The sequence below is a fragment of the Lutra lutra genome, chromosome 5 (assembly GCF_902655055.1).
Source record: "Lutra lutra chromosome 5, mLutLut1.2, whole genome shotgun sequence".
NCBI lineage: Eukaryota > Metazoa > Chordata > Mammalia > Carnivora > Mustelidae > Lutra > Lutra lutra.
This window is the reverse complement of record NC_062282.1, coordinates 79,135,988-79,159,103: the sequence shown is the minus strand read 5'-3', so window position 1 is coordinate 79,159,103 and position 23,116 is coordinate 79,135,988. Positions and strand designations below refer to the sequence as shown.

Here is a 23,116-nt window from a genome sequence, read left to right as displayed (position 1 = left end):
TGTATCATATAGTCATAACTCCCTTTAAATTTCTACCATTTACCTGTGCATTTCCCCTTTTTAGCAAATAGTCTTTCTTATTTTATCTATTTCAGTAGTTGTGTTTTGTTTTTATTAAATCAGTTTTTAAGTTTGGTCTTCTTCCCTATTTTTTATTCCTATTTTTTGTTGTTTTCTATTCTATTAATTTTGCTTTTATCTTTATTATTACCTTATTTTGTGGTGCTTTTTGTTGTTCTTTTATTAGCTCCATTTACTTTCATTTTATATATTAAAAAAACTTTTCCTTCTTTTTTTTTTTTTTTTTTTCTTAACAAGACACCTTTAATATTTATGCTTGATTGGTGTTTTTAAAACTTTTCCTTCTAAGGACCACTTTAGCTGTATCCTCTCACCTAAGTTTTGATGTGTAGTTTTTGTGATAATTTGTAATTTTCACTATGATTGCCTCGTTAACCCATGAATTATATAAAAGTATTTTTTCTTCACTTTCTAGGTGAATGGGATTTTTTTAAAAAAAGGTTTTATTATTAATTTGTAATTTCAAATCAATAAAGATCTAAGAATTTAGTCCATGTGACTAAGGAGTTTATTTTAAAGACTTTGTAGCCTAAAACATAGACAATTTTATTCACGTTCCATGTACTGGAAAAGAATTCATAGTATATATAATAGAAATAGAATGTTAGCTATTTACAAGCAAATCTGATTTTTCTATTCTTAACAATTGCTTTATCTCTTTGATCAGTTTCATACAGAAGTCTGTGGAAAAAAATCCTATCACCACAAATATAGACCTATCCTTCTTGTAACTTTGTAATTTTCTATTTTCTTTAGAAGGTAGATTGTTACTGATTAATAACTGTTATATCAGTTGAAGGAACATTTATCTCTAAAAATGCTTTTGGCTTAAAATCCCATTTCAGACGGCACTTGGGCAGCTCAGTCATTAAGCGTCTATCTTTGGCTTAGGTCATGATCCCAGTGTCCTGGGATCGACCCCCATATCAGGTTCCCTGCTAAGCAGGGAGGCTGCTTCTTCCTCTCCAGCTCCCCTGTGCTTGCATTCTCTCTCTCGCTATTTCTGTCATAAATAAATAAAATCTTTTTAAAAAATCCCATTTCATTGGATATTAATATTGCCTTACATAACTTTTTCCATCACTTCGTCAATCTTCCCCTATTAGTTCACTTTAGATTTATCCTCAAAGACAGAATTTGCTAGATTTTCATTTTTAATCTAATTCAAAAGTCTTTCCCTTTAACTGTGTTCAACAGATTTATATTTGTTCTGATTACTGACATATTTTGCAAAAAAAAAAAAAAAAAAAATCTTTAAAGTTATTCAGTACCTGATCCTTCTCTCCTGAACAACAGAGGGACTCTAGCATGGCTTTTCAACCTTTTAACACATTCTTCTGAATTTCATGCTACTGCTGTCTAGAACTTTAGTATTACTTTGGTTTTAAGCATAAAAATTTAGGTGTTGTATTAAAAATTTATATTTATAATATGTTTTACTAATTTCTTTGCTTACCGTAGCTTCCTGCATCCCACGCCTTCCTCCAGGATATATCTGTCTCCTTATTGATGTATATATCTTTTAGTAGTTCTTTTGGCAAGGATCTGAGGTGGTAAGCTCTTTTAATTCTTTGTAGATCTGAAAATAAGTTTATTTTTCCTTCTCTGGAAGAGTAGTTGAGTACAGAATTCTATTTTTTTTTTCTGGTATTTGGAGGATATTACTTCCCACTGTCTTCTGTGATTATTACTGTTGATGAGAATCTGCTGTCAAAAATTTGATTGTTGTTCCTTTGAAGTAATGCACTTTCCCCCTTCTAGTAGCTTCTAAAATATTATCTTTCAAATTCTATAGTTTCATTTGTTTTACTTACTAATTTTTCAATCAAGTATTCATGTCTGGCTCCAATTTCAGAAAATTCTCTATCATTATCTCTTCAAACATTGCCTCTACTGTGTATTTCTATCCTCTCATTCAGAAATTTCAAATGTGTGGTAGAGCTTCTCAATCTACCCTCTTTTTCTCAATTTCTCTTTCATAAAATCTTCCATTTCTTTATCTTTATGCTATATTGTGTTATTTCTCATTTAACTACCTGATTCACTAATTTTTTATTCAACTGAGTCCAATACATTGTTTATCCCATATATATTTTATTTCCACAACTTTCCCTCTCACAAAATTAACATTTTTTATTTCATACCCATCTGTTCTTAATTCATAATTATTGGCTTTTGTTTCATTGTTTCACGTTGTTTTGTGGCTACTGGTTATAGTTTAAAATAAGCATGTTTAAAGTCTTTTATTTCAATTGCCTGAGCTTGAAGTCTCCTGTTTTGCTGCTTTTTGTTTGTTTGCTACATCTTGACTATCTCTTCATGTCGATTTGCTCTTGAGCTTCATAATTTTTTTGAAAAGCTCAATTTGCATGAGAGTTTTTTCTTTTATTTCTATTTACAAACTTATCCCTTCTCATCAGATGATCTGAAAGTTGCCTGAATCTGACCCTAAAAGTCCATGTCAGCAAGAGATCTTTGTTGGCAACTTAAACTTCTGGTCTCATGGAATTATTTTAGTTCTGCTCACTAAATCAAAAAATAGAGGGGCACCTGGGTGGCTCAGTGGGTTAAACCTCTGCCTTCGGCTCAGGTCATGATCCCAGAGTCCTGGGATCCAGCCCCGCGTTGGGCTCTCTGCTCGGTGGGGAGCCTGCCCCCTCCCCGCCGCTCTCTCTGCCTGCCTCTCTGCCTATTTGTGATCTGTGTCTGTCAAATAAATAAAGTCTTAAAAAGAAAAGTGTCTTCCAAGTTCTTAGTTACACGGTTGTCTTTGTATCTTCATTCTACGAAGAATAAGTAGATCATTTCTAACTGCAACAAGGAAGTTGATTGTAGCTTTTCCCCCCATCTTTGTTCACAGGTGGGGCAATAAGGTCCCCAGTTCCTTGCTTCAGTCAAGTAGACTAGATCTACTCGCCTGTTCCATTTGTGATGCATTCAGTCCTTACTGCCTACAGAAACTGAAATCCCAGCCCCCACACCCCCCTTTTCTTTAAATTTTAATTCTCCTTGGGTGTATAGCTTCAGCTGTGGATCCACAGTCCACTTCTAGTCTAGTGTTCTTTAATCTTTTTTTCTGACTGTAGCTACAGAGTCTTAGTTTGTTTTTCTCCCATACTTTATTTATTATATCTACATACTTGAAACAACAGAGAGCAGAGAGGTTTCAAAATATACTAACACTGACTTTACCTTCTTGACTGGATGCCATTTGTACTTATATTTAAACAAACTTGAGATAGCTGAAAAGGACTCATTCAAAATACAATAACCTAGAAAGAGAGAACTTGTTTTTGTGGCCTTTAAAAGAAAAGGCATTAGGAATTTTGTGTACTTCACAAATAGTTTTAGATCAAGAAAAAAATAGATAAAAGTTTTCTAGCTTTGGATAGTAAAACTAAAAAATCTGTACGTTATTCCTTAATAAAAACTTAACATTTAAAAAGTAGGTCATATTTAAAGTTAATTAAGGTAAGCCAATTAATAATGGTTGAACTATATTGATAAATGGATAATTAGAACTTTGTAAGTCCCCTAAAATCTTATCCATGAAAAATACACTGCAAGGTTTTGGTTCTGAGGAATAAGCACTAGGAGGAAAAGGCTGCATTTTTTTTTCCCCATTTGGATTTAGATAACAAAATTTAATTTAAAATTAAGTTTACTTTTTAGAAAGTAAATTGATTTCCCTTAAAATCATAGCCAGGCACACCCAAGGTATACATCTAAGGATTATAACTATATTACAGAGGCAGTACTTCTTCGAGTTGGAGGAGGACATTGTCAAGGGAAAGACCAGAATCACAGAAGAGGGAGAGGAGACTGTTTTATACTATATATGTACTAGAGGATACTAATGTTCTCCCCTGGGGGGGGGTATGGTCTTCCAATCCACCACTGTATTTTAATTATTACCTTAGTGATCTGCTCTTACTGATCTTATTCATATCCCTTAGGACAACTGAGATGAAAAAAAGATTGAGGCACTACTCTAGGGCTTGTGTTTAGCTCAGTTTCTAAAAATCACAAGTAAAAGAGAAAAACCAAACTTACTCGGTTTGGTTGGAGAAAGAATGATGGATTATAAAGCAAAGATGGAAAAGGAAGAGAACTCAACACAGATGCAGAGTAATTGACGGACTCTAGCAATGTCTTAAAGTGTGGAATATAGAGAACTTGCCATCAGCATCTCCTGGGATATCATTTAAAATGCAGAGTCCCCATTTCAGATCTACTAAATCTGAACCTCTAATAAAAGTGGGGCCACAAAGCTCATTTAAAAAAAAGTACCCCAAGTTTTTGAGACTTACAGCTTAGAAAAGAGATTTATAATCACGTTTCCTTTAACCAATCTGAGAAGAAAGAAATTATCTGAAATAACACTCAGCTTTACATTCTTGATAGGAGCCTGAGATACTATACAACTGAGTAAAAATTCATATTTTCACATAATGTTTTGTGAAATATATTATTTACTTGGTTCAAAATAGAATGAATATAGCAGCTTCTCATTCAACAAGATAATAATGAAAATCCTTAACAAGCATCTTGATTAAGAGTGGCTTGATACTGAAAAATTTATTTTAGAAGGCCTAAGCTAACTGTGATATAATCACAATTTATTCCTGATTTTAAAATTAAGCACTGCTTCCTGAGTTTAAATAAATCTCTCTGAATTAAAATGGATACCAAATTTGCTTGACTCTTAAAACCATGAGGCACAAATTCAAAACATTTTCTCAAAAGAAATGTTTGCTTATGAATAAGTATTTACCTTCTTAAAAACCAATTTCAAAATGAAATTACAGGGGGCAATTTTACAAAAATAATTTTAAGTTTATAGAAATTAATGGCATGAATAATATATAGTAAATGCTTTACCTAATTATTTTTCTTTGAGGATTATATAAAAAATAATCCAATATAACTCCCTAAGCCTGAGTTCAGATTTTTGATAAACTAAGCTGAATGCAAAGGACTTTAAAACTGAGGATTTCTCTCTCTAGTATGTTGAATCTCCAGGTAAGGAAGAATGCAAAAGAACTATACGAATAAGAAAATCTATCTTCACCTAAGAAATTTTTTAGGAATACCACATAAAAAAAATACTAAGGAAGCAAACTACTAGTAACATAAATCTCTTCTTATTGGAACTTCATAATCTTTTTCAATTGCAGAAAATTTTCTTTGTCACCCAGCAAGGTCCTGGAACTTCTTGCCTGTAATTCAGATATCCAGAGTTTTGGTTACCTACAACATCTATTCCTTATGTAGTAGCTTACAAGCATCAAAGGCCTCCCTCACCTGATGCTTGGCCGGATCTATGCCCTCCAAAATAGTCTTCATGTCCTCCTGCTTGTCCTGTGAAAGGAAAAAGAAGAACTCACGGATCTTATTCCAAAAATGAAAATCACATTTGGCCATGAAGACCTTGTGACTGGTATTTCAGGTGCTGGGCTTTGTAAACTCAGGATCTTCAACTAAAGAGATTCTCATCTATAGAGATCATAATCTCAGAAGCAAACTATGATTTTTTTTTTTAAGGGTCTGATAATGTGGTTCTCTATAATATAACTTCATTATAAACTTTCACACACAGAAAAATTCTGCTGAATTACTTGAACTCATGCCTTTGTCTTGAAATACAACTAGAGCCACAGAATTAAGAGCAGTGTCTTAATATCTAACCAAGGAAAATATTTAAATCAAAGGAACCAGGAATGTCAGAAGTTGGGAAAAAAAGTAAGGGAAATACTATAAAGTGTTTAAATAGTTATATAGTTTTCTCCCTGAGAAATGCCCTTGGCACTCATGCTTTTCAACTAAATCAGGAAATTCCAAAGAACTTGAGATATGGAATAGATCTATTTTTTCCTCAATCTAAAGTTGTGACAGAAAGTACCTGAAGGTGAGATAGGGATACAGTAGAAGAAACAGCAATAACCTTTTCAGTCACTAACCAGAAAACTAAGTCTCCAATAAAAGAAACATGGCCTAGATAAAGTTTCACTCTTTAAAAAAGGATTTATTTATATATTAGAGAGAGAGAGAGAGCATGTGCAGCATGCACAAGGGGATGTGCAGAGGGAGAGGAAGAGAATCTCAAGCAGACTGCCCCGAGTAGGGACTCAGTGCAGGGCCAAGGCTCATCTCATGACTCTTGAGACCACAACCTGAGCTGAAATCATTAAGTCTGGTGCTTAACCACCTGAGCCACCCAGGTACTCCGAGAAAACTTCACTCTTAAGTCACTCCTACCTCTTCTTTGGGTGATGTGCTAACCTTAGGGGGATGTATGCTCCTATGATGGAGACTTGGTGAGTAAGTATGCTGAGACAACTATATAATCTGAAGAAGCTATCAGGATTCCTCTCCCTGCCCCACCCCCACATGATGTTCAATAAGTAGCCAGCCTCATTCAAATATAAATAATAAGCACAGAGTATCCAATAGAGAACATACTAAGAAATTCTTACAAAAACGGAAACAATAAATTTTTAGTCAAATATCCCCTATACTTCCAAATAAAGAGAACCTGAATTCTTTAAATAACTGAATAAAGTGATATAACAACAAGAAAAGTTCTAAAAATAAGTTGGAAGAGAAGAAACTAAATCATGAAAATCACATAGAATCAGAAATGTACAGAAAAAAATAGTGACCTAGAGGATGGGCTTAAGAAAAAAAATGCAGAGGAAAAAAGAAAGAAATGCAATGAATTAGACATAAAGATAAAAGAAACAAGAAAAATCCAATATACCAATAATAAATATCCCAGAAGAAAGCAGAATAGAAAAAGAAACATTCAAGGATATAACACAAGAAAACTGAAGGAGGGGGAGAAGAGAAGACCTAACAAGATGACCTAAAATCTTCTCACTAATTTCTAGGAAAAATTACATAAATAAAACACCAAGACATAGTCTGATGAACTCTCAGAGGTTTAAAAGTATAATGAAAGACTCTTATGATAATCCAGGCAAAAAAAAGGAAGTAACTTACACATAATAGGGAATATTCCAGCAAGCTTTGGAAATATTCAGTACCAGAAGACAGTACAATAGACGGTTTTAAATTTTGAGGAGAAAAAAGAAACAATTCAATAATTCTATATATGGTTACATTCATTCATAAATACAACATATAGCAGTCTCAAAAATGCAAGCATCTGTGAATTCATTTTTCATAGGAGGAAAGTAAATTCAAATCAAAATGCCAATATTAGCCAGCCAAAAGGGAGTCAGGTTTAAGAACTCAGGAATTATAAGGCTACCTACTACAAGAGTAGTAAGATAAAGAGTGAATTCCCTAAATACACAGTTAAAGTTAAACAATGTGAGAAATAGTGTAAAAAAAGACTGTAAATATAAATGTTATAAAAAAATGACAATGCAAAAAAAAAAAAAAAAAAAAGCTCATGCAAATCCTATGGGGGAAGATACATTATTCTCCTCTTTCAGAATGAAATCAATATTGTCTGAATACTTGATTTTCTCGAAAAAATCAATGTTAAGGAAATTAAAAAATATTTCAAAATTTGCATTTGTAGATGATGTCTGAATACTCTCGGAAAGTAATTTTACACTTGTGTCTTATGTAGTTCACAAAAGCTTTGGGAGCAATTAAGAAGCAGCTCACAGAGCTACTTGGAACACAGAAAGATTTTTTGATAAAATAAACATGGAGACTCTGATTAAAGATTAGAAAATTAAACCAAGAAAAGAAAGAAAGAGAAGGAACTCGCTCAATATAATTCAGTAAGAATGTGGGGAATCAGGTCTCAACTGTTAATAGAGATGCAGACTAGTTCAGCATTTTTGAACAATTTGGCAGCAGCTATCAAAATTTTAGATTTGGATCCTCTGATAACTAGTAATTTCATTTCTAGGAATTTACCCCTATACATAAATTCACAAAAGTAGCAGAAATATGTAAATATGTTTAACAATATATAGTGTAGCATATCTATAATATTTAAAAACTATAATAACCCAGAAATTTATGAATGAATAAATGGTCAATAAATTACATAGAACCCTGGTACCTGTGAAAAAGAATGAGAAATCTATAGGAACATAGAAAAATATTATAAGAAAAAAGTTACAGAAGAGTATATGTAATAACAAATCCATTCATATAAAAAAAGACATTGCTCACATACATGGACTATATATATGCTTGGGGACAGAAATGCCTAGAAGGACAAATAACATATTGCTGAAATTTTAAAAAAAATTATGAAAGGGGAGCTGGTCCACATTTCTATTTCATTAAGATTTAATATAGATAACAAATTAATCTTTCAAAACTTTTTCTTTTGAGGGAAGTCCACATCAAATCTCATTTCAAAGGAAATAAATTCCACAAGTAAGAACCAGAGAGTGTTAACACATCCATGTCCAAGGCATGTAATTTCAACTTTCTAAAAAGTGCCCAAAGAAGTTCATTTGGCTGGTAGAATTCAATCTAAGGAAAGCAAAAAGAGTCAGAGAGCCTACTTTATGGTTAGGGATGAAAATCAGTGATAGACCATTATGACATATTCAAAGTGCCTAATTTCCTCACCAGTGTTAAAGTGCTTCAACTTTAATAAAATACTAAAAATGTTAAAAAAAAAAAAAAGTCCTTAAAAGCTATGGTCAACACTATGGAGAAAGTATAGTAAAAACCAAAATTCTATCTCAATAAGAATTATACAAAGCACCGAACATTGAAAACTGTTTCTTTCAACATATGTAAATTTTCATCATACACACATAAAATATCTCTGGAAAGATACAGGAAATGAACATTATGGCCAATGGAGAGGGAAAGTAGGTGCCCATAGGGCACTTTACATTTGAATTTTGAACCATGTAAAGATATCACCTTTTTAAAACTAAGAAAAAAATTTTCAGAGTGCCTGGGTGGCTCAGTGGGTTAAGCCTCTCTCTTCAGCTCAGGTCGTGATCTCAGGGTCCTGGGATCGAGCCTTCTCTGCAGAGCAGAGAGCTTCCCTTCCCCTCTCTCTGCCTGTCTCTCTGCCTACTTGTGATCTCTCTCTCTGTCAAATAAATAAATAAAATCTTAAAAAAAAAAAAAAACTAAGAAAAAAAATTCAATTATAAACTTTTTAAAAAAAATAACAATTTAGCCAAAATAACAAGGAAATTAAGTATTGGTATGGAACCAACTTCTACTCAATATGGCAAATACCCCGTAACTGGCAAAGCTCTGTACCTACCACACTTCCTTAGGTTGGTTTTATTTATTTCCTCTGACCCATTTCATCTAAAACAGATTCACTGTGAGCAAAAGAAAAAAAACATGCTCTATCTCATGCCTTTGGTATCCTATCCCTTTTCCACCCCCTCTTCAAGGTGGTAAACACCTTTTTTTTTTAAAGATCTTATTTATTTATTTGACAGAGAGACAGTGAGAGAGGGAACATAAGCAGGGGCAGTGGGAAAGGGAGAAGCAGACTCCCAACTGAGCAGGGAGCCCAATGTGGGGATCTATCCCAGGACCCTGAGATCATGACCTGAGCCAAAGGCAGATGGTTAATGCCTGAGCCGCCCAGGTGCCCCAAGGTGGTAAACATCTTAAAGTAAAATGGCATTCTAAATTCCTTGTCTCTCATTGAACATTGCCTGTGTATACTTGAAAGCCGAAGCTGTAAAAACAATCCTACACAAAGGACATTTTGAAAAGTTTTAAGGTATGTAAGATGAGAAGATGAACACAAGTTTATATTGCTACTTGAAATAAACTTTGGCTGCAAGAAAAAAAGGAATGTATTTATAATTGAATAATTCCAAAGATAACTGAGAGACTTATATTCTTGAGGAAATAGTTCATTTAAAAAAAAAAAAATCCATGTCAAAGAAACTCTTCCTACTTCTTTAATAGTATTTAAGTAGAATAAAATATTAATAGGTGACTAAGAGGTAATGACTTAGCATTATAATGTCAGATTATTCTTTACTGGGGTAGCCTTACTAAGTCAACTGTGTATTTTAGGGATTAATAACTTTTTTTTTAAGTAGACTCCACACCCAGCATGGGGCCCAAACTCATGACCCTGAGATCAAGACCTGAGCTGAGATCAAGAGTTGAATGCTTAAAAAAAAAAGAGTCAAATGTTTAACCAACTGAGCCACCCAGACACCCCAAGGATAAATAACTTCTATCTATTAAGACAATCTATAAGGTATTTTAAAGCAGTTAAGCCTGCTAACTAGTAATTATAGTTAACACCCAAAATAATTTTTGGTAATTAATATGCATCTAAGACATACAAATATTTTAAGAGGGAAAATAATTTATATAATACTTAACACAATTATTAGAAATGATGGTTTATAATCTTAAAAATTCATCTTCTTTAAGATCTCATAGCACTTTACACATTCTTGGACTAACAAAACATTCAAGATCATCTAATCCGTCTAATACCTCCAAATAGGGAATTCACCTGTTCTTCAGAAATCACAAAATTAGACTTAAGCCAGGTAGTTAAAGATCATCTGGTCTAAATCCCTCACAAGAAAAGGAAAAGGACCTGCTTCCTCCCCCGCGCCTGCCTCTCTGCCTATTTGTGATCTCTCTCTGTGTCAAATAAATAAATAAAATCTTAAAAAAAAAAAAAAAGAATACACAAGAAAAGGAAAAGGAAGAAGAAGAAGAGGTGGGGAAAAAGAGAAGAGAAACAAAGAAGCCTGGAGAATTTAAGTGATTTGCCCAAGGATACCCAGCAGAGCCAAAGTAAGTAAGTTCTACTTTCAAATGGCAATGCTGGCCTATAAATGGTAAGGTGGGTCACTAAATCTTTCCATATGAACATAACTAGAATGTACTTACATTCCCTTAATATCTATGTTAGTTGTTTATCATAGGAAGTACTCCTTGATTGGGGAACTTACTGATGAGTTATACTACAATATACCTCTTTTAGAAATGAAAGGCCAAGGAGCTGAAGATTTATTTTTTTTTTAAAGATTTTATTTATTTATTTGAGAAAGAGACAGTGAGAGAGAGCATGAGTGAGGAGAAGGTCAGAGGGAGAAGCAGACTCCCCATGGAGCTGGGAGCCTGATGCGGGACTCGATCCCGGGACTCCGGGATCATGACCTGAGCCAAAGGCAGTCGTCCAACCAACTGAGCCACCCAGGCGTCCCTGAAGACTTATTTAACTGATTTATATTATCACTCTTTCTCCCATTTCAAATTCAGTTTTGCTGGCAAATACAGGTGAAGGAAAGTCTACAGATCACCATTATTTCTCCTATCTTAACAAATGTACCAAAGTTTTAATACCAAAATTAACATGTCATGATGAAAAGATTAAGATTCTATAATCTTCACAAATGGTTTGGAAAACATAAACACCAAGTCAAAACACCTCTGACATGTTAGTCAACACAAAGTCAAAATTAAAAGCAAGCAAGAGAAAAATGCAGAGTTTTACAATCAAATCAAACTGCTGTATATAGTTAATGCAAATTCTCCACCTTGAACTTGAAAAGTAATAGTAATAAGAAGACTGTGGTAAAAGAAATCAAGCCATAAGTGCTTTAGCTAAAGCTAGCTGGCTACAAAGACGAGAACAAGTATGAAATACTAAAACTTTGCCTTATGGTCTAAAGACCAGTAACTGGGGAAAATAGCCTAGAGTAATAACACCAGAGCAGGTTCTAAAAGACTACAGGAGTTGGTCGATTTCAGTTATGAAATGGTGTTACTGGTAATTTCCGATCAAAGAGTTCAGTAACAAATGTGTGAGGACACAAATAATATGAAAATTCCTTTTCAGAGAAACAAGATTAAGCAGTTTCCAAAGACAATTTTTAAATATATTTCTTTTAGATTTTAAGTAATGCTAATGCATTTTATTTTTTTTTTAAACATTTTATTTATTTATTTAGAGAGAGAGACAGTGAGAGAGAGCATGAGAGAGGAGAAGGTCAGAGGGAGAAGCAGACTCCCCATGGAGCTGGGAGCCTGATGCGGGACTCGATCCCGGGACTCCAGGATCATGACCTGAGCCGAAGGCAGTCGCTTAACCAACTGAGCCACCCAGGCGCCCGCTAATGCATTTTAATACAAATTTTCTTAAAATGGATTTACTCATATACCTATAATCATTATCAAAAACTAAAACTAAACCTGGGCTCAATAAACAAAGATGCTATGTAGACAAAGAAAACTCATAAAGGAATAATCTTGATTTCAATATGCAATTCCCATTACTGTTGTAATAAGAGATGCAAACATCAGGAAGATATGAATTAGGTGATCTGTTCAAGGTTTTGTACTCGTACAGTAGTCAAAATGATTCTGCATGCTAAACAGGGAGAATTTTCAAATAATTCTGGAATTAATGGACAATTTTTCATTTAATTTTTTATTTTCAAAAAGAACATTTTAAGTGGTCTATTTAAGGATACTAATCAAGTCAAAAAGTTTTAAATAGATTATTCAAATTTATTCAATTATTAAAAAGTTAGAAAAGCTATATAATCAATCCACAACCTCTAAATATGATATTCAGTGTCCTTTTTACTAGAAATATCTATATATCATTTTATTTTAAAGTATTTTTAAAACTAGAAAAAGTGACATTTTAAATAACTAAGTTTCAAATTAGAACATGCACATATTTTGAGGATCTACCTGAAAACGCTTAAGTATGCCATCAGTTCTAGCTGAGAATTTTTTAAAAGCAATCAATAAGAAAATTCTAGATTTCCCTTAAAACTAAGTCCTGAATTATACCTACTATACATTTAGAATGAAAAGCCATAAAAGTTTTCGGTTTCATTTCAGGCAACAATACAAGAAAACCAAATTGTTGCATTAGAACCTTTTCAAACCATAATTAATATCCTAACTGATTCTGGTACAAAATATTCTAAAGAATGAGAAACAATAGCTTTTAAGTTCCTTTTCACAAATTATTATACCAAAACCTTGAACTGTTGCCAGAACTAGACTCTAAAATTTAATAAAGCATAGGATTTGGTTCGGACTGTGTTCCAAGGTTGACTTGGAAATCCTTATTTAAAACTGAAGGTAAAAATAGTTCTCCCCAAAATGAAGGCTCTCGGCCAGCCCATACACACAGAAAATTCATTTTACTTAAACAACTAACAAATATAGATATAGAACACACCAGTGGGATGCCAGAGATAGAATGGGAGTGGAGAGTCTTCTATCTACAAAGGAAAGGAGGAAATTAGTATAGCCCAAAATAGATACGAGGAGGTGGCAGCAAAGAATGGCGAACAAGAAAGATGCTATTGCCTGTAAGGTCCAGCTAGTAAAAATGATCAGTCACTTCTTCTCAGGATTTGGACTGATCCGCCTGTTTAACTCACTTCTTATTTTTTATTATGTCTTGTTTCCCCCACTGGCTTACATAGTAACGCCTGAAATCACAAAGTTTATTTGTAGGTTTTAAATACTGAACTTACTATACTTTCCCATACTTGCCATATTTTTTATAAAGAATGAGTACTGCTTTTTATTAATCAGAAAAAGAACTAATATTAAAATTGAAAAGCCTCTCCACAGATAGCAAAAGCATGGAACAAGCAATATATTTTTAAAGTTAAAATAAAGTTAAAAAGTTAAAATAAAAATATATTTTTAAAGTTAAAAAATAATGTGGTTATTCAAAAGAAAAGAAGCTATGCTCATGAAGTTATTAAATCTAACAGTATTTATACTGTGAAAAATGAAAGCAAGTCAAAAGTTCAATGATAAGTGAATCATGGTTTGTTAATGGAAGAGCTATAAATATAGAGACTATGTAGCAATATGTAGAACACACAGTGGAAAAAATAGAAAACAACTTTATTACACTATGGTTATAATTACAAATAAATATGAATGCGAAGGCAAGATTATAAAATAGAATAAACAATTGTATTAGGATAATAATATTACCCTACTTAATTAAGATATATATTTATCGGAGCCACTTTTTTAGTCATACATTTGGAATGTAAAATAGTATGATAAATTTAAATCTTTTTATCTGTTCATTTAACGTAATTCTTCTGAGGAACTCTAATCATACTCTTTATGTAATTCCAGAAGACTACAAAATAAAACATTTAAATTAAAAATATTTCATAATAGATTTTTAACTCAAAATCAGTAAGGTTTTGCTATATATTAGATTCTATTTAACAGATAGTTCCTCTTCTACTACTTAATATTTTCAGAATAATTTTAAACAAACAGATTAAGAAAATGACTTTGCCAAAGAAAAATGGAGAGAATCAGATAGAATTCAGAGGAATATTTAACTTTGTATATAGCATTTATGCTACATCTTATTTCTTTATTTCAAATGATGAAATACTTCAATTCTTAATTTTTATGGATGACCCAAAGCAAGTCTAAAAAAGGAAAGAAGGCAGAAGGTTAAGATCCACTTAATGTATCATTCTGCGTAATTTTCAAGCAAAAAAAGTACACCTCTCAGAAATTCTAACCGATGAGGCAGATCCTGATTGATGAGAATGAATCCTATTATTATCATTATAATATTTAGAATCAGTAGAAATAATGATAAATAGCAAAATCATACTGTACATTTATGTTAACCACAATCATTATTTTCCAACAATGTTCTCAGGTATCTGTGGAAATATCTGTTACTTGAAAGGGTTTAAAAGGCAATATTAAAAACTTTTCTTTCTAAAAAACTTTAATATATCAGTCCTCTACAACATTTATAGCTGTGCACGTCTCAGATTTTTAAGAAATATAAAAGAAAATTCGGAGACAGACTCTAGAAAGCAATTTAAAGTACCCTCCAAAATAAAAATTAGTCAAAGCACACATTTCATCAAGAAGTATGAACCTTTAAAGTGAAAAACTATAATTTCCCACAGTTGTAAAGATTATTACATATATGAAGCTTGCCATCTAATTTGAAATTTTGAAAAGCCAAAATAGAAAACATTAAAAGAAAACCAACAGAATGCTGTAATAATGTTGTTAGGAAGAGGATAGTTTTGTTTTCAAAAGTCAAACTAATTAAAGAAACAAAAGAAATCAAAGTGATTTGATAGGTTATTCTATTCTGTAAACATATCTTTGAAATTATATGTCTAAAAAGAGCAGTTTAAAAAGTTCAGAAATGTCAAACGGGACTGGCGTGAGTGGAAGAAACCAACAAATAGTTTTACCTAGGAAAGAAAGAGTATGCTCTATTAAAAACTAAGTACTTTCATATATATTTAATGAATGCAACAATTATAATAACTTTTTCAAAAGTAATTTTATGCAAAGTATGCAAACCATTGATCTCCTTTCCAAGTGTTTTCTAAATGTTAAAAATAAATGAAAGAATATCAACATTCACAAATAAATAAGTAAATAAATAAATAAATAAAAATGTCTTACTAAATCAGCCCCTGCTTGAAGTAAAACATCTGCAACATCCGTATGTCCATTTTCGCAAGCATAGGTTAAGGCTGTGTCTCCTGTTGCTGTCGTAGCATGAACATTAGCACCTGGCAAGCAAAAAAACCAAACATTTACTTGTGAACTGTAAAATTGTGTTAAACAGTCCAATTTTACAATCTGATGAAATTGATGAATTCAGTGAAATCTTTTTTTTTTAATATTTTATTTATTTATTTGACAGACAGAGATCACAAGTAGGCAGAGAGGCAGGCAGAGAGAGAGGAAGAAGCAGGCTCCCCGCTGAGCAGAAAGCCCGATGTGGGGCTCGATCCCAGAACCCAGGGATCATGACCCAAGCCGAAGGCAGAGGCTTTAACCCACTGAGCCATCCAGGCACCCTGAAATTGATGAATTCAAATATTAAAATACTACAGTATTTTAAGTATCCTATTTTTCTTTTATGCATTTAGGCACACAGAAAGGAACTGTACTAGAGGTGCCTGGGTGGCTCAGTTGGTGAAACATCTCCCTTTAGCTCAGGTCATAACCCCAGGATCAAATCCCACATCAGGCTCCCTGCTCAATACAGAGTCTGCTTCTCCCTCTGACCTTCCCCCATCTCATGTTCTCTCTCTCACTCTACCAAATAAATAGAATCTTTAAAAAAAAAAAAAAAAAAAAGAGGAACTATATCAAATTACTTTATATAGCCCAAGTGGGGGCTGCAAAACAAAAAATATCAAAGAGTTCTCAGAAATCATATTGGTGGTACTGCTGATTTGTATCCTTTTTTTTAAATTTAACTTTTTTTCAGCGTGCTGATTTGTATTCTGACATAGTTCTATGGATATCTTAAAATCAAATGAGTAAACAAGTAATCTTTGGTGAAAAGTGAAATTTTCGGAAGAACAGAGAGAAAACACAGAAGACTGTTGAAGTTAAGTGAAAACTCTATGGCTCTGAATTAGAAGTACTGACATGAACTCATGATGTATTTTATCCGTAAGAAAAATAAATAATTCGGGGCGCCTGGGTGGCTCAGTGGGTTAAGCCGCTGCCTTCGGCTCAGGTCATGATCTCAGAGTCCTGGGATCGAGCCCCGCATCGGGCTCTCTGCTCGGCGGGGAGCCTGCTTCCTCCTCTCTCTCTGCCTACTTGTGATCTCTCTGTCAAATAAATAAATTAAAAAAAAAAAAAAGAAAAATAAATAATTCCTAATTCTGTCAAACCAATAAGTGCTAGAGACAATGACACACCAAGCAGAAATAGTCTCTAGCTTACACTATGGTTTCTACATACTATTTTCTAACAAATCCAACAAGGGCTTAGAAAAATAACTGGTTCCAAGACTGGGGCAGAATGTGTGTAAGATGTGCCTGAAATACCTTGCCATATCAGAAAACAACAGAATTATGAGAGACTATAGTGAGGTCACATCAAAAGGACTTCAGAGCTAACCTTACTGACCAAAGATAATCAAATTTTCCCATCTTTCAATAGTTTTTGCTTCTAAAAGAATGAGAACTATGATGAAGTAAAAGCCATCACATATGCTTCAAGTAAAAAACAAAACTTCATTAGTCACCAGTGAAGGATGTTAGGGGATTACCTTATTGTTTTGTTAACTGGTAAATAAAAGGGAAAAAAATCAAACTGCCATTCTCATAGGATTTATGTCTAAGGGTAACCAAATAGCTGATGAAGGGTAGTTTCTCTTTATAGACACATTTCAGCTAATAAAGAAGGAAGGAATAACAGAATTGAGACTACTCCTAATGAATTAATGGATCTACTGATAATTTATGAATTAATGATCATTTATGGTTAATATTATCACAAAAAGAAAGATAATCAGATGTTTATTACCTCCGGAAGGACGTATACAAATATTACCTGTGAAGCAGTCTAGTAAAAAAACAAACAAAAAAACCCACATCATACCCGAATTCTGATCAAGTCTCTAGATTTAACTACAACTTTATAGGAAATCCAAGAGACAAAAAAACAAGTAAAATAAAATCATGGAGATGCAACTGGTAAAATCCACACCAGTGGGAAGCCTAAAGAATAAACATTCCATTTCTTCAATCAAAGCTTGCAAGGAAAGAGAAAGATGGAAGGGGAGCACAAAGACAAAAAAGAGACTTAAGAGACATTAAGGCATTTATACAACAACAGTTGTTGTATAAATCTTATTGAATCTTGATTCAAAAAATTCATTAAACACACACATACATATTTGTAAGAAAAATATGAAAACTGCTTAGACATTTAATAATACTAAGAAATTATTATTTTAAAAATTGTAGGTAGGAAAATGATATTGTGGTTATTTTTTAAAGATTATCTTTCAGAAGGGCGCCCGGGTAGCTCAGTGGGTTAAGCCTCTGCCTTCGGCTCAGGTCATGATCCCAGGGTCCTGGGATCCAGCCCCGCGTCAGGAATCTCTCCTCAGCAGGGAGCCTGCTTCCTCCTCTCTCTCTGCCTGCCTCTCTGCCTACTTGTGATCTCTGTCTGTCAAATAAACAAATGTAATATTTAAAAAAAAAGATTATCTTTCAGAGATACCTATTAAAACATTTATTGATCAGAGAAATAAATTTATATTTTTAATAATTTATTTTTAAATTAAAAATTTGAATTTTAAATTTAAAAATGTTTCTATAAATATATATGGTGGCAGATGTTAACTAGACTTAAGTGTGGTGATCATTTCACAATATATACAAATACCAAATCATTAGGTTGTACACCTGAAACTCATGTTATCTGTATCAATTACATCTCAGTAAAAAACACCTGTATAAAAATAAATGGGGGAAAGCACCTGGGCAGCTCAGTTGCTTAAGTGTCTGCTTTCGGCTCAGGTTGTGATCCAGGGGTCCTGAGACTGAGTCTCGCATCAGGCTCCCTGCTCAGAGGGGAGTGTGCTTCTCCCTCTATCCCTTCCCCCTGTTCATGATCTCTCTCTCTCTCTCTCTCTCAGATAATAAATAAATCTTTAAAAAGAAGAAAATAAATGGGGGATAAGGAGGAATATAGATGAAATGAGATAGGTGAAGGCGCCTGGATGGCTCAATCTTTAAGCGTCTGCCTTGGGCTCAAGTCATGATCCTATGGTCCTGGGATTGAGCCCTGTGGGGGACTCCCTGCTCCATGGGATGCCTGCTTCTCCCTCTCCCACTCCCCCTGCATGTATTCCCTCTCTTGCCATCTCATTCTGTCAAATAAATAGATAAAATCTTTAAAAAAAAAAAAAAAAGAAATGAGATGGGCCATAAATTAAAAATTGGTAAAGAAAGCTGGGTGATGGGCTTCTTAGGGTTCATTATACTATTCTCTATGTTTGAAAATATGCCATAACAAAAAGGTTCTTGAAAATGGTAGAGGCAATATATTAAAAAATTTATTGTTTTGCTTTTTGTGTTTGTTTTTAGCGCTACACTCTAAGAAGAACTTCATGTAAATTAAGCACACTCTAAACTGGAAAAAAATTTTTATAGATAGTGATCATATAAAAAAGTGATTCTCGGGCGCCTGGGTGGCTCAGTGGGTTAAGCCGCTGCCTTCGGCTCAGGTCATGATCTCGGAGTCCTGGGATCGAGTCCCGCATCGGGCTCTCTGCTCGGCAGGGAGCCTGCTTCCTCCTGTCTCTCTGCCTGCCTCTCTGCCTGCTTGTGATCTCTCTCTGTCAAATAAATAAATAAAATCTTAAAAAGAAAAAAAAAAAAAAAGTGATTCTCAATCCCCTGAGATAGTTCTGGAAACTTTGTACGTCAAATTAGCATGAGCAGCTAAACAAGATTCCACAGTAGTACAACAGGAAAAACGATGTCCAGAGCTCTAAGTATGAACCTTAGCTCTGTCACTTATTAGCCTGGTTGCCTTAGGGTAACATGTTTATGTATTGTTTCCATATCTATAAGAATATGTTTAATATTTCTAACTATGTAGGGACCAGTGGTAATTAATAGAAATAAAAGCTGAGCAGAATGTCTTGGTATTCAATAATTTCTTATTAAACATTAATGCCTTCTCTTAAAAGCCTCTTACAACAGCAAGACTTTACGCAGAGGGATGTGTGAAGACTATGGAAGGTAATCACTGGTAGGGGACTCCTGAAGGGCACAAAGATAGTTGCTGAAAATGATGGAGGTACAATGACTGAATAATGCACACATTAACTACAGTGATTAATAATATCTGAGTCAGGGGAGAGGTCAGCTTCTATGACTGGCCTATGCTTTTGTTCAAAAACTACACAATCATCTGCACCATTAACAATCCTAAGAAATTATTTCAATAACAATTCAAAGGAAAAATTGAATCTGGGCTATAATGAAATTAATGTTAACAACAAAAGCTTAAAAATATTGAACAAAGCCTTGCTAAATATTATATTTTCCTTAACATATTAATTTCTTCATATGTCAAGTTTTAAACAATATGTCAGACATAGATAAAAAGAAAAATTTCATATTATTTCCAATATACTTATAAAGATATATGTCTACCTGGATATTTTTTTCTAGTTTCTAGTACATTCTTTTTTTTTTTTTTCTTTAAGATTTTTATTTATTTATTTGTCAGAGAGAGAGAAAGAGCAGGAACACAAGCATGGGGAGTAGCATGTGGAGGGAGCAGCAGGCAGAGGGAGAAGCAGGCTCCCTGCTGAGCAAGGAGCCAGATTCGGACTCTATCCTAGGCCCCTGGGATCATGACCTAAACCGAAGGCAGATGCTTAACTGACTGAACCACCCAGGCATCCTCTGGTAATTCTTATTTTATGCTATAAAACTACAAATATTTTATGCAAAACTACTTATTTCTTCCTACTGCTTATCAATGCATAAAGCACAAATCATTTTAAAACTAAGTACTTCTGCCAAAAATTAAATTCCCACTTGTTCTTTTTTCTTTTTTTACTCTTAAGAAGACTTAAAAATGTCAAGAAATGAACAGGCTTAAAAGTATCAAACTATGGGGGCACCTGGGTGGCTCAGTGGGTTAATCCGCTGCCTTCGGCTCAGGTCATGATCTCAGGGTCCTGGGATCGAGTCCCGCATCGGGCTCTCTGCTCAGCAGGGAGCCTGCTTCCCTCTCTCTCTCTCTCTCTCTCTCTGCCTGCCTCTCTGTCTACTTGTGATCTCTCTCTGTCAAATAAATAAATAAAATCTTTAAAAAAAAAAAATATCAAACTATGACCTCTATAATGTCATCATCCCCACCTCCACTTACTAACAGAGACTAAGAGGAACTAATTTCTCCCTTTCAGAAGCCACAAACTATTGGAGAGAGAAGGTCAATGTGCAGGCTATGGTCATGAAGCAAACCTTAACAATAAGAAAATGTTTTAAAAATGACATTTTTAGAGATGTAGGAGCCTAAGTAGAACAATCAAATTGTGGAGCTGGCTTTCAACTTTTGTAGATATGAAAAAGTAAAGGTTAATTGATAAAGTTATGAAAGCAATATAAAATCTTTTTTCTAAAGGGCATTTTTAAATTCACATACCAGCAGCCAATAAATATTTAACCAACTCGAGGTGTCCCTCCTGTGAAGCCTCCATCAGAGGTGTGGAGCAGCCGAGTTCTAGATCAGCCCCTGCTTTAATCAAGAAGTCTGCAACTTCAGAAAACCCTCCGCAGCAAGCCAAGGTCAGAGCAGTTTCTTGGGTTTCTTCCGTCTGGGCATTTATATTTGCTCCTAAGAGGAAAGCATAAAAATTGATACACTAGCTGCAATACTTATGATAAAAATATTGTTCTAAATTATGTTAATCATCTCTCCCTGCTTCTGGGAGTCCTTCTAGGGTGCTGATAATTTATTTTACCATCAATGCAAAAAAGTATTTTAGTTGTAGTATACTTCGCTGATACTCAACACAAAACACCCAAAGGAAATTTATTTTTTAGTTAAAGAAGTAAAACTACTTTACCTTGCGCTAAGAGTAGGGCCACCATCTCCTCATGTCCTTCCCGAGCAGCTTCCATCAAGGGAGTATATCCCTCATCATTAACTTCTTCTAGATTTGCCCCCCTTTCAATAAGCAGAGCTGCCAATTCAACATGTCCTCCACAAGCAGCTAGCGTTAACGGAGACTCGAATGAATCTGCGGGCATGTTCACTTGAGCACCACTATCCAAAAGCAAACGTGCTACCTCTACGTGTCCATCCTGCAGATTTTTAGAAGGAAAGCAAGAAGGAAGGAATTTTGTTGTTTTGAGATTTTTAAATTGGGAGAAAAGAAGAGATTGAGGAAATATGGAAAGGAAGAAAGAAACAGAGATGCACCTTAGATACACACGTATTATCATGCCCATCTGAGAAACCTGAGGTGTCTTATCAAAACTCCATTAAAATTACTTTACCTTGCCTTTGAGCAAACCCAAAATTCTCCACAAGAATCAGATTTGCAACATATATTAACAATTCCAAATAATTTCAAATTTTCACATTCTTTGAAGTTCAAAAAACTGTTAAATCCATACACAAGAGTACCTCAAAATAATTACTATTTATACTACTGTCAAGTCAAATATAACTATACCCTCCAACCTAGGTGTCATAGGAAACTGTATTAGAGCTATTTAAGAAACAAAGACTTGACAAAAAGTAACAACAGATTCTATGAAGTCATTACCACTTGGGATTATGTCACCAAGGAAAACCCCAGTGGGCTGATAGTACCCTATATTTTTCCTCATCACTAGCTTGTTGCAATGAAAGAAATAATTTTACGAAGATATATAAACAAGTATCTATTCTCTTGTAAATAATATTACCATGGGTCCATCTGTATAGACAGAGGCAATTATTTTCTTTTTAAAGATTTTATTTATTTTTTTGACAGGGAGAAACACAGCGAGAGAGGGAACAAAAACAGGGGGAGTGGAAGAGGAAGAAGAGGCTACCTGCGGAGCTCAGAGCCTGATGCAGGTTTTGATCCCAGGACCCCGGGACCATGACCCGAGCAGAAGGCAGACACTTAACAACTGAGCCACCCAGGTACCCCAACAGTAAGGCAATTAATAAAACATTCTCATGGAGCGTAATTCTTCCTATCCCTCTGCCACCATAAATATTCCTCTATTATTTGTTTGTTTGTTTTCTTTAGTGTCAAATTCTTTCTTTATTTATTTATTTGAGAGAGTGAGAGTGTGAGCAGGAAAGCACAAGCAGGGGAAGCAGCAGAGGGAGAGGGAGAAGCAGACTCCCCACTGAGCAGAGAGCCTGTTGTGGGGCTCATTATCAGGACCTTGAGATCATGACCAGAACCCAAGGCAGCCACTTAACCAACTGAGCCATCCAGGCACACCTTTAGTTTCAAATTCTTCACTTCAAAATTTTATATAGACCTTAACTCTTGTTGCAGCATATAAAATCAAAAACGCTGTGTTGGTCTGTATTTCAAAAAGGACCAAAATAATGCTAATGAAAGGTAAAGACTGAAAATAAAAATAAGGTTTTATAAGGTTAGTCAATCCTTTTATTAAAGAATTAATTAAAGAAACCTTAATTAAATGTTAGATTTCAATATCCATCAAGAGTTTCATTATAGGGCGCCTGGGTGGCTCAGTGGGTTAAGCCGCTGCCTTCGGCTCAGGTCATGATCTCAGGGTCCTGGGATCGAGTC

The 23,116-nt window shown here is 34.2% G+C and overlaps 1 protein-coding gene across 12 annotated transcripts in view; it reads right to left on the bottom strand.

The window, feature by feature from the left end:
- Positions 1 to 23,116, bottom strand: part of ANKHD1 (ankyrin repeat and KH domain containing 1) — a 132,813-nt gene that overhangs the window by 60,285 nt on the left and 49,412 nt on the right. For 7 of the 12 annotated variants that reach the window (XM_047729817.1, XM_047729812.1, XM_047729811.1 and 4 more), the window contains exons 8-11: positions 21,419 to 21,656; positions 20,995 to 21,186; positions 15,478 to 15,587; positions 5,386 to 5,442 (exon numbers count right to left, since the gene is read on the bottom strand). In XM_047729817.1, coding sequence (XP_047585773.1) covers positions 5,386 to 5,442; positions 15,478 to 15,587; positions 20,995 to 21,186; positions 21,419 to 21,656 — 597 coding nt within the window. Of the gene's footprint in view, positions 1 to 5,353; positions 5,443 to 15,477; positions 15,588 to 20,994; positions 21,187 to 21,418; positions 21,657 to 23,116 lie in introns of those variants that run through there. The other 5 variants (XM_047729822.1, XM_047729818.1, XM_047729815.1 and 2 more) reach the window with 2 other exon arrangements.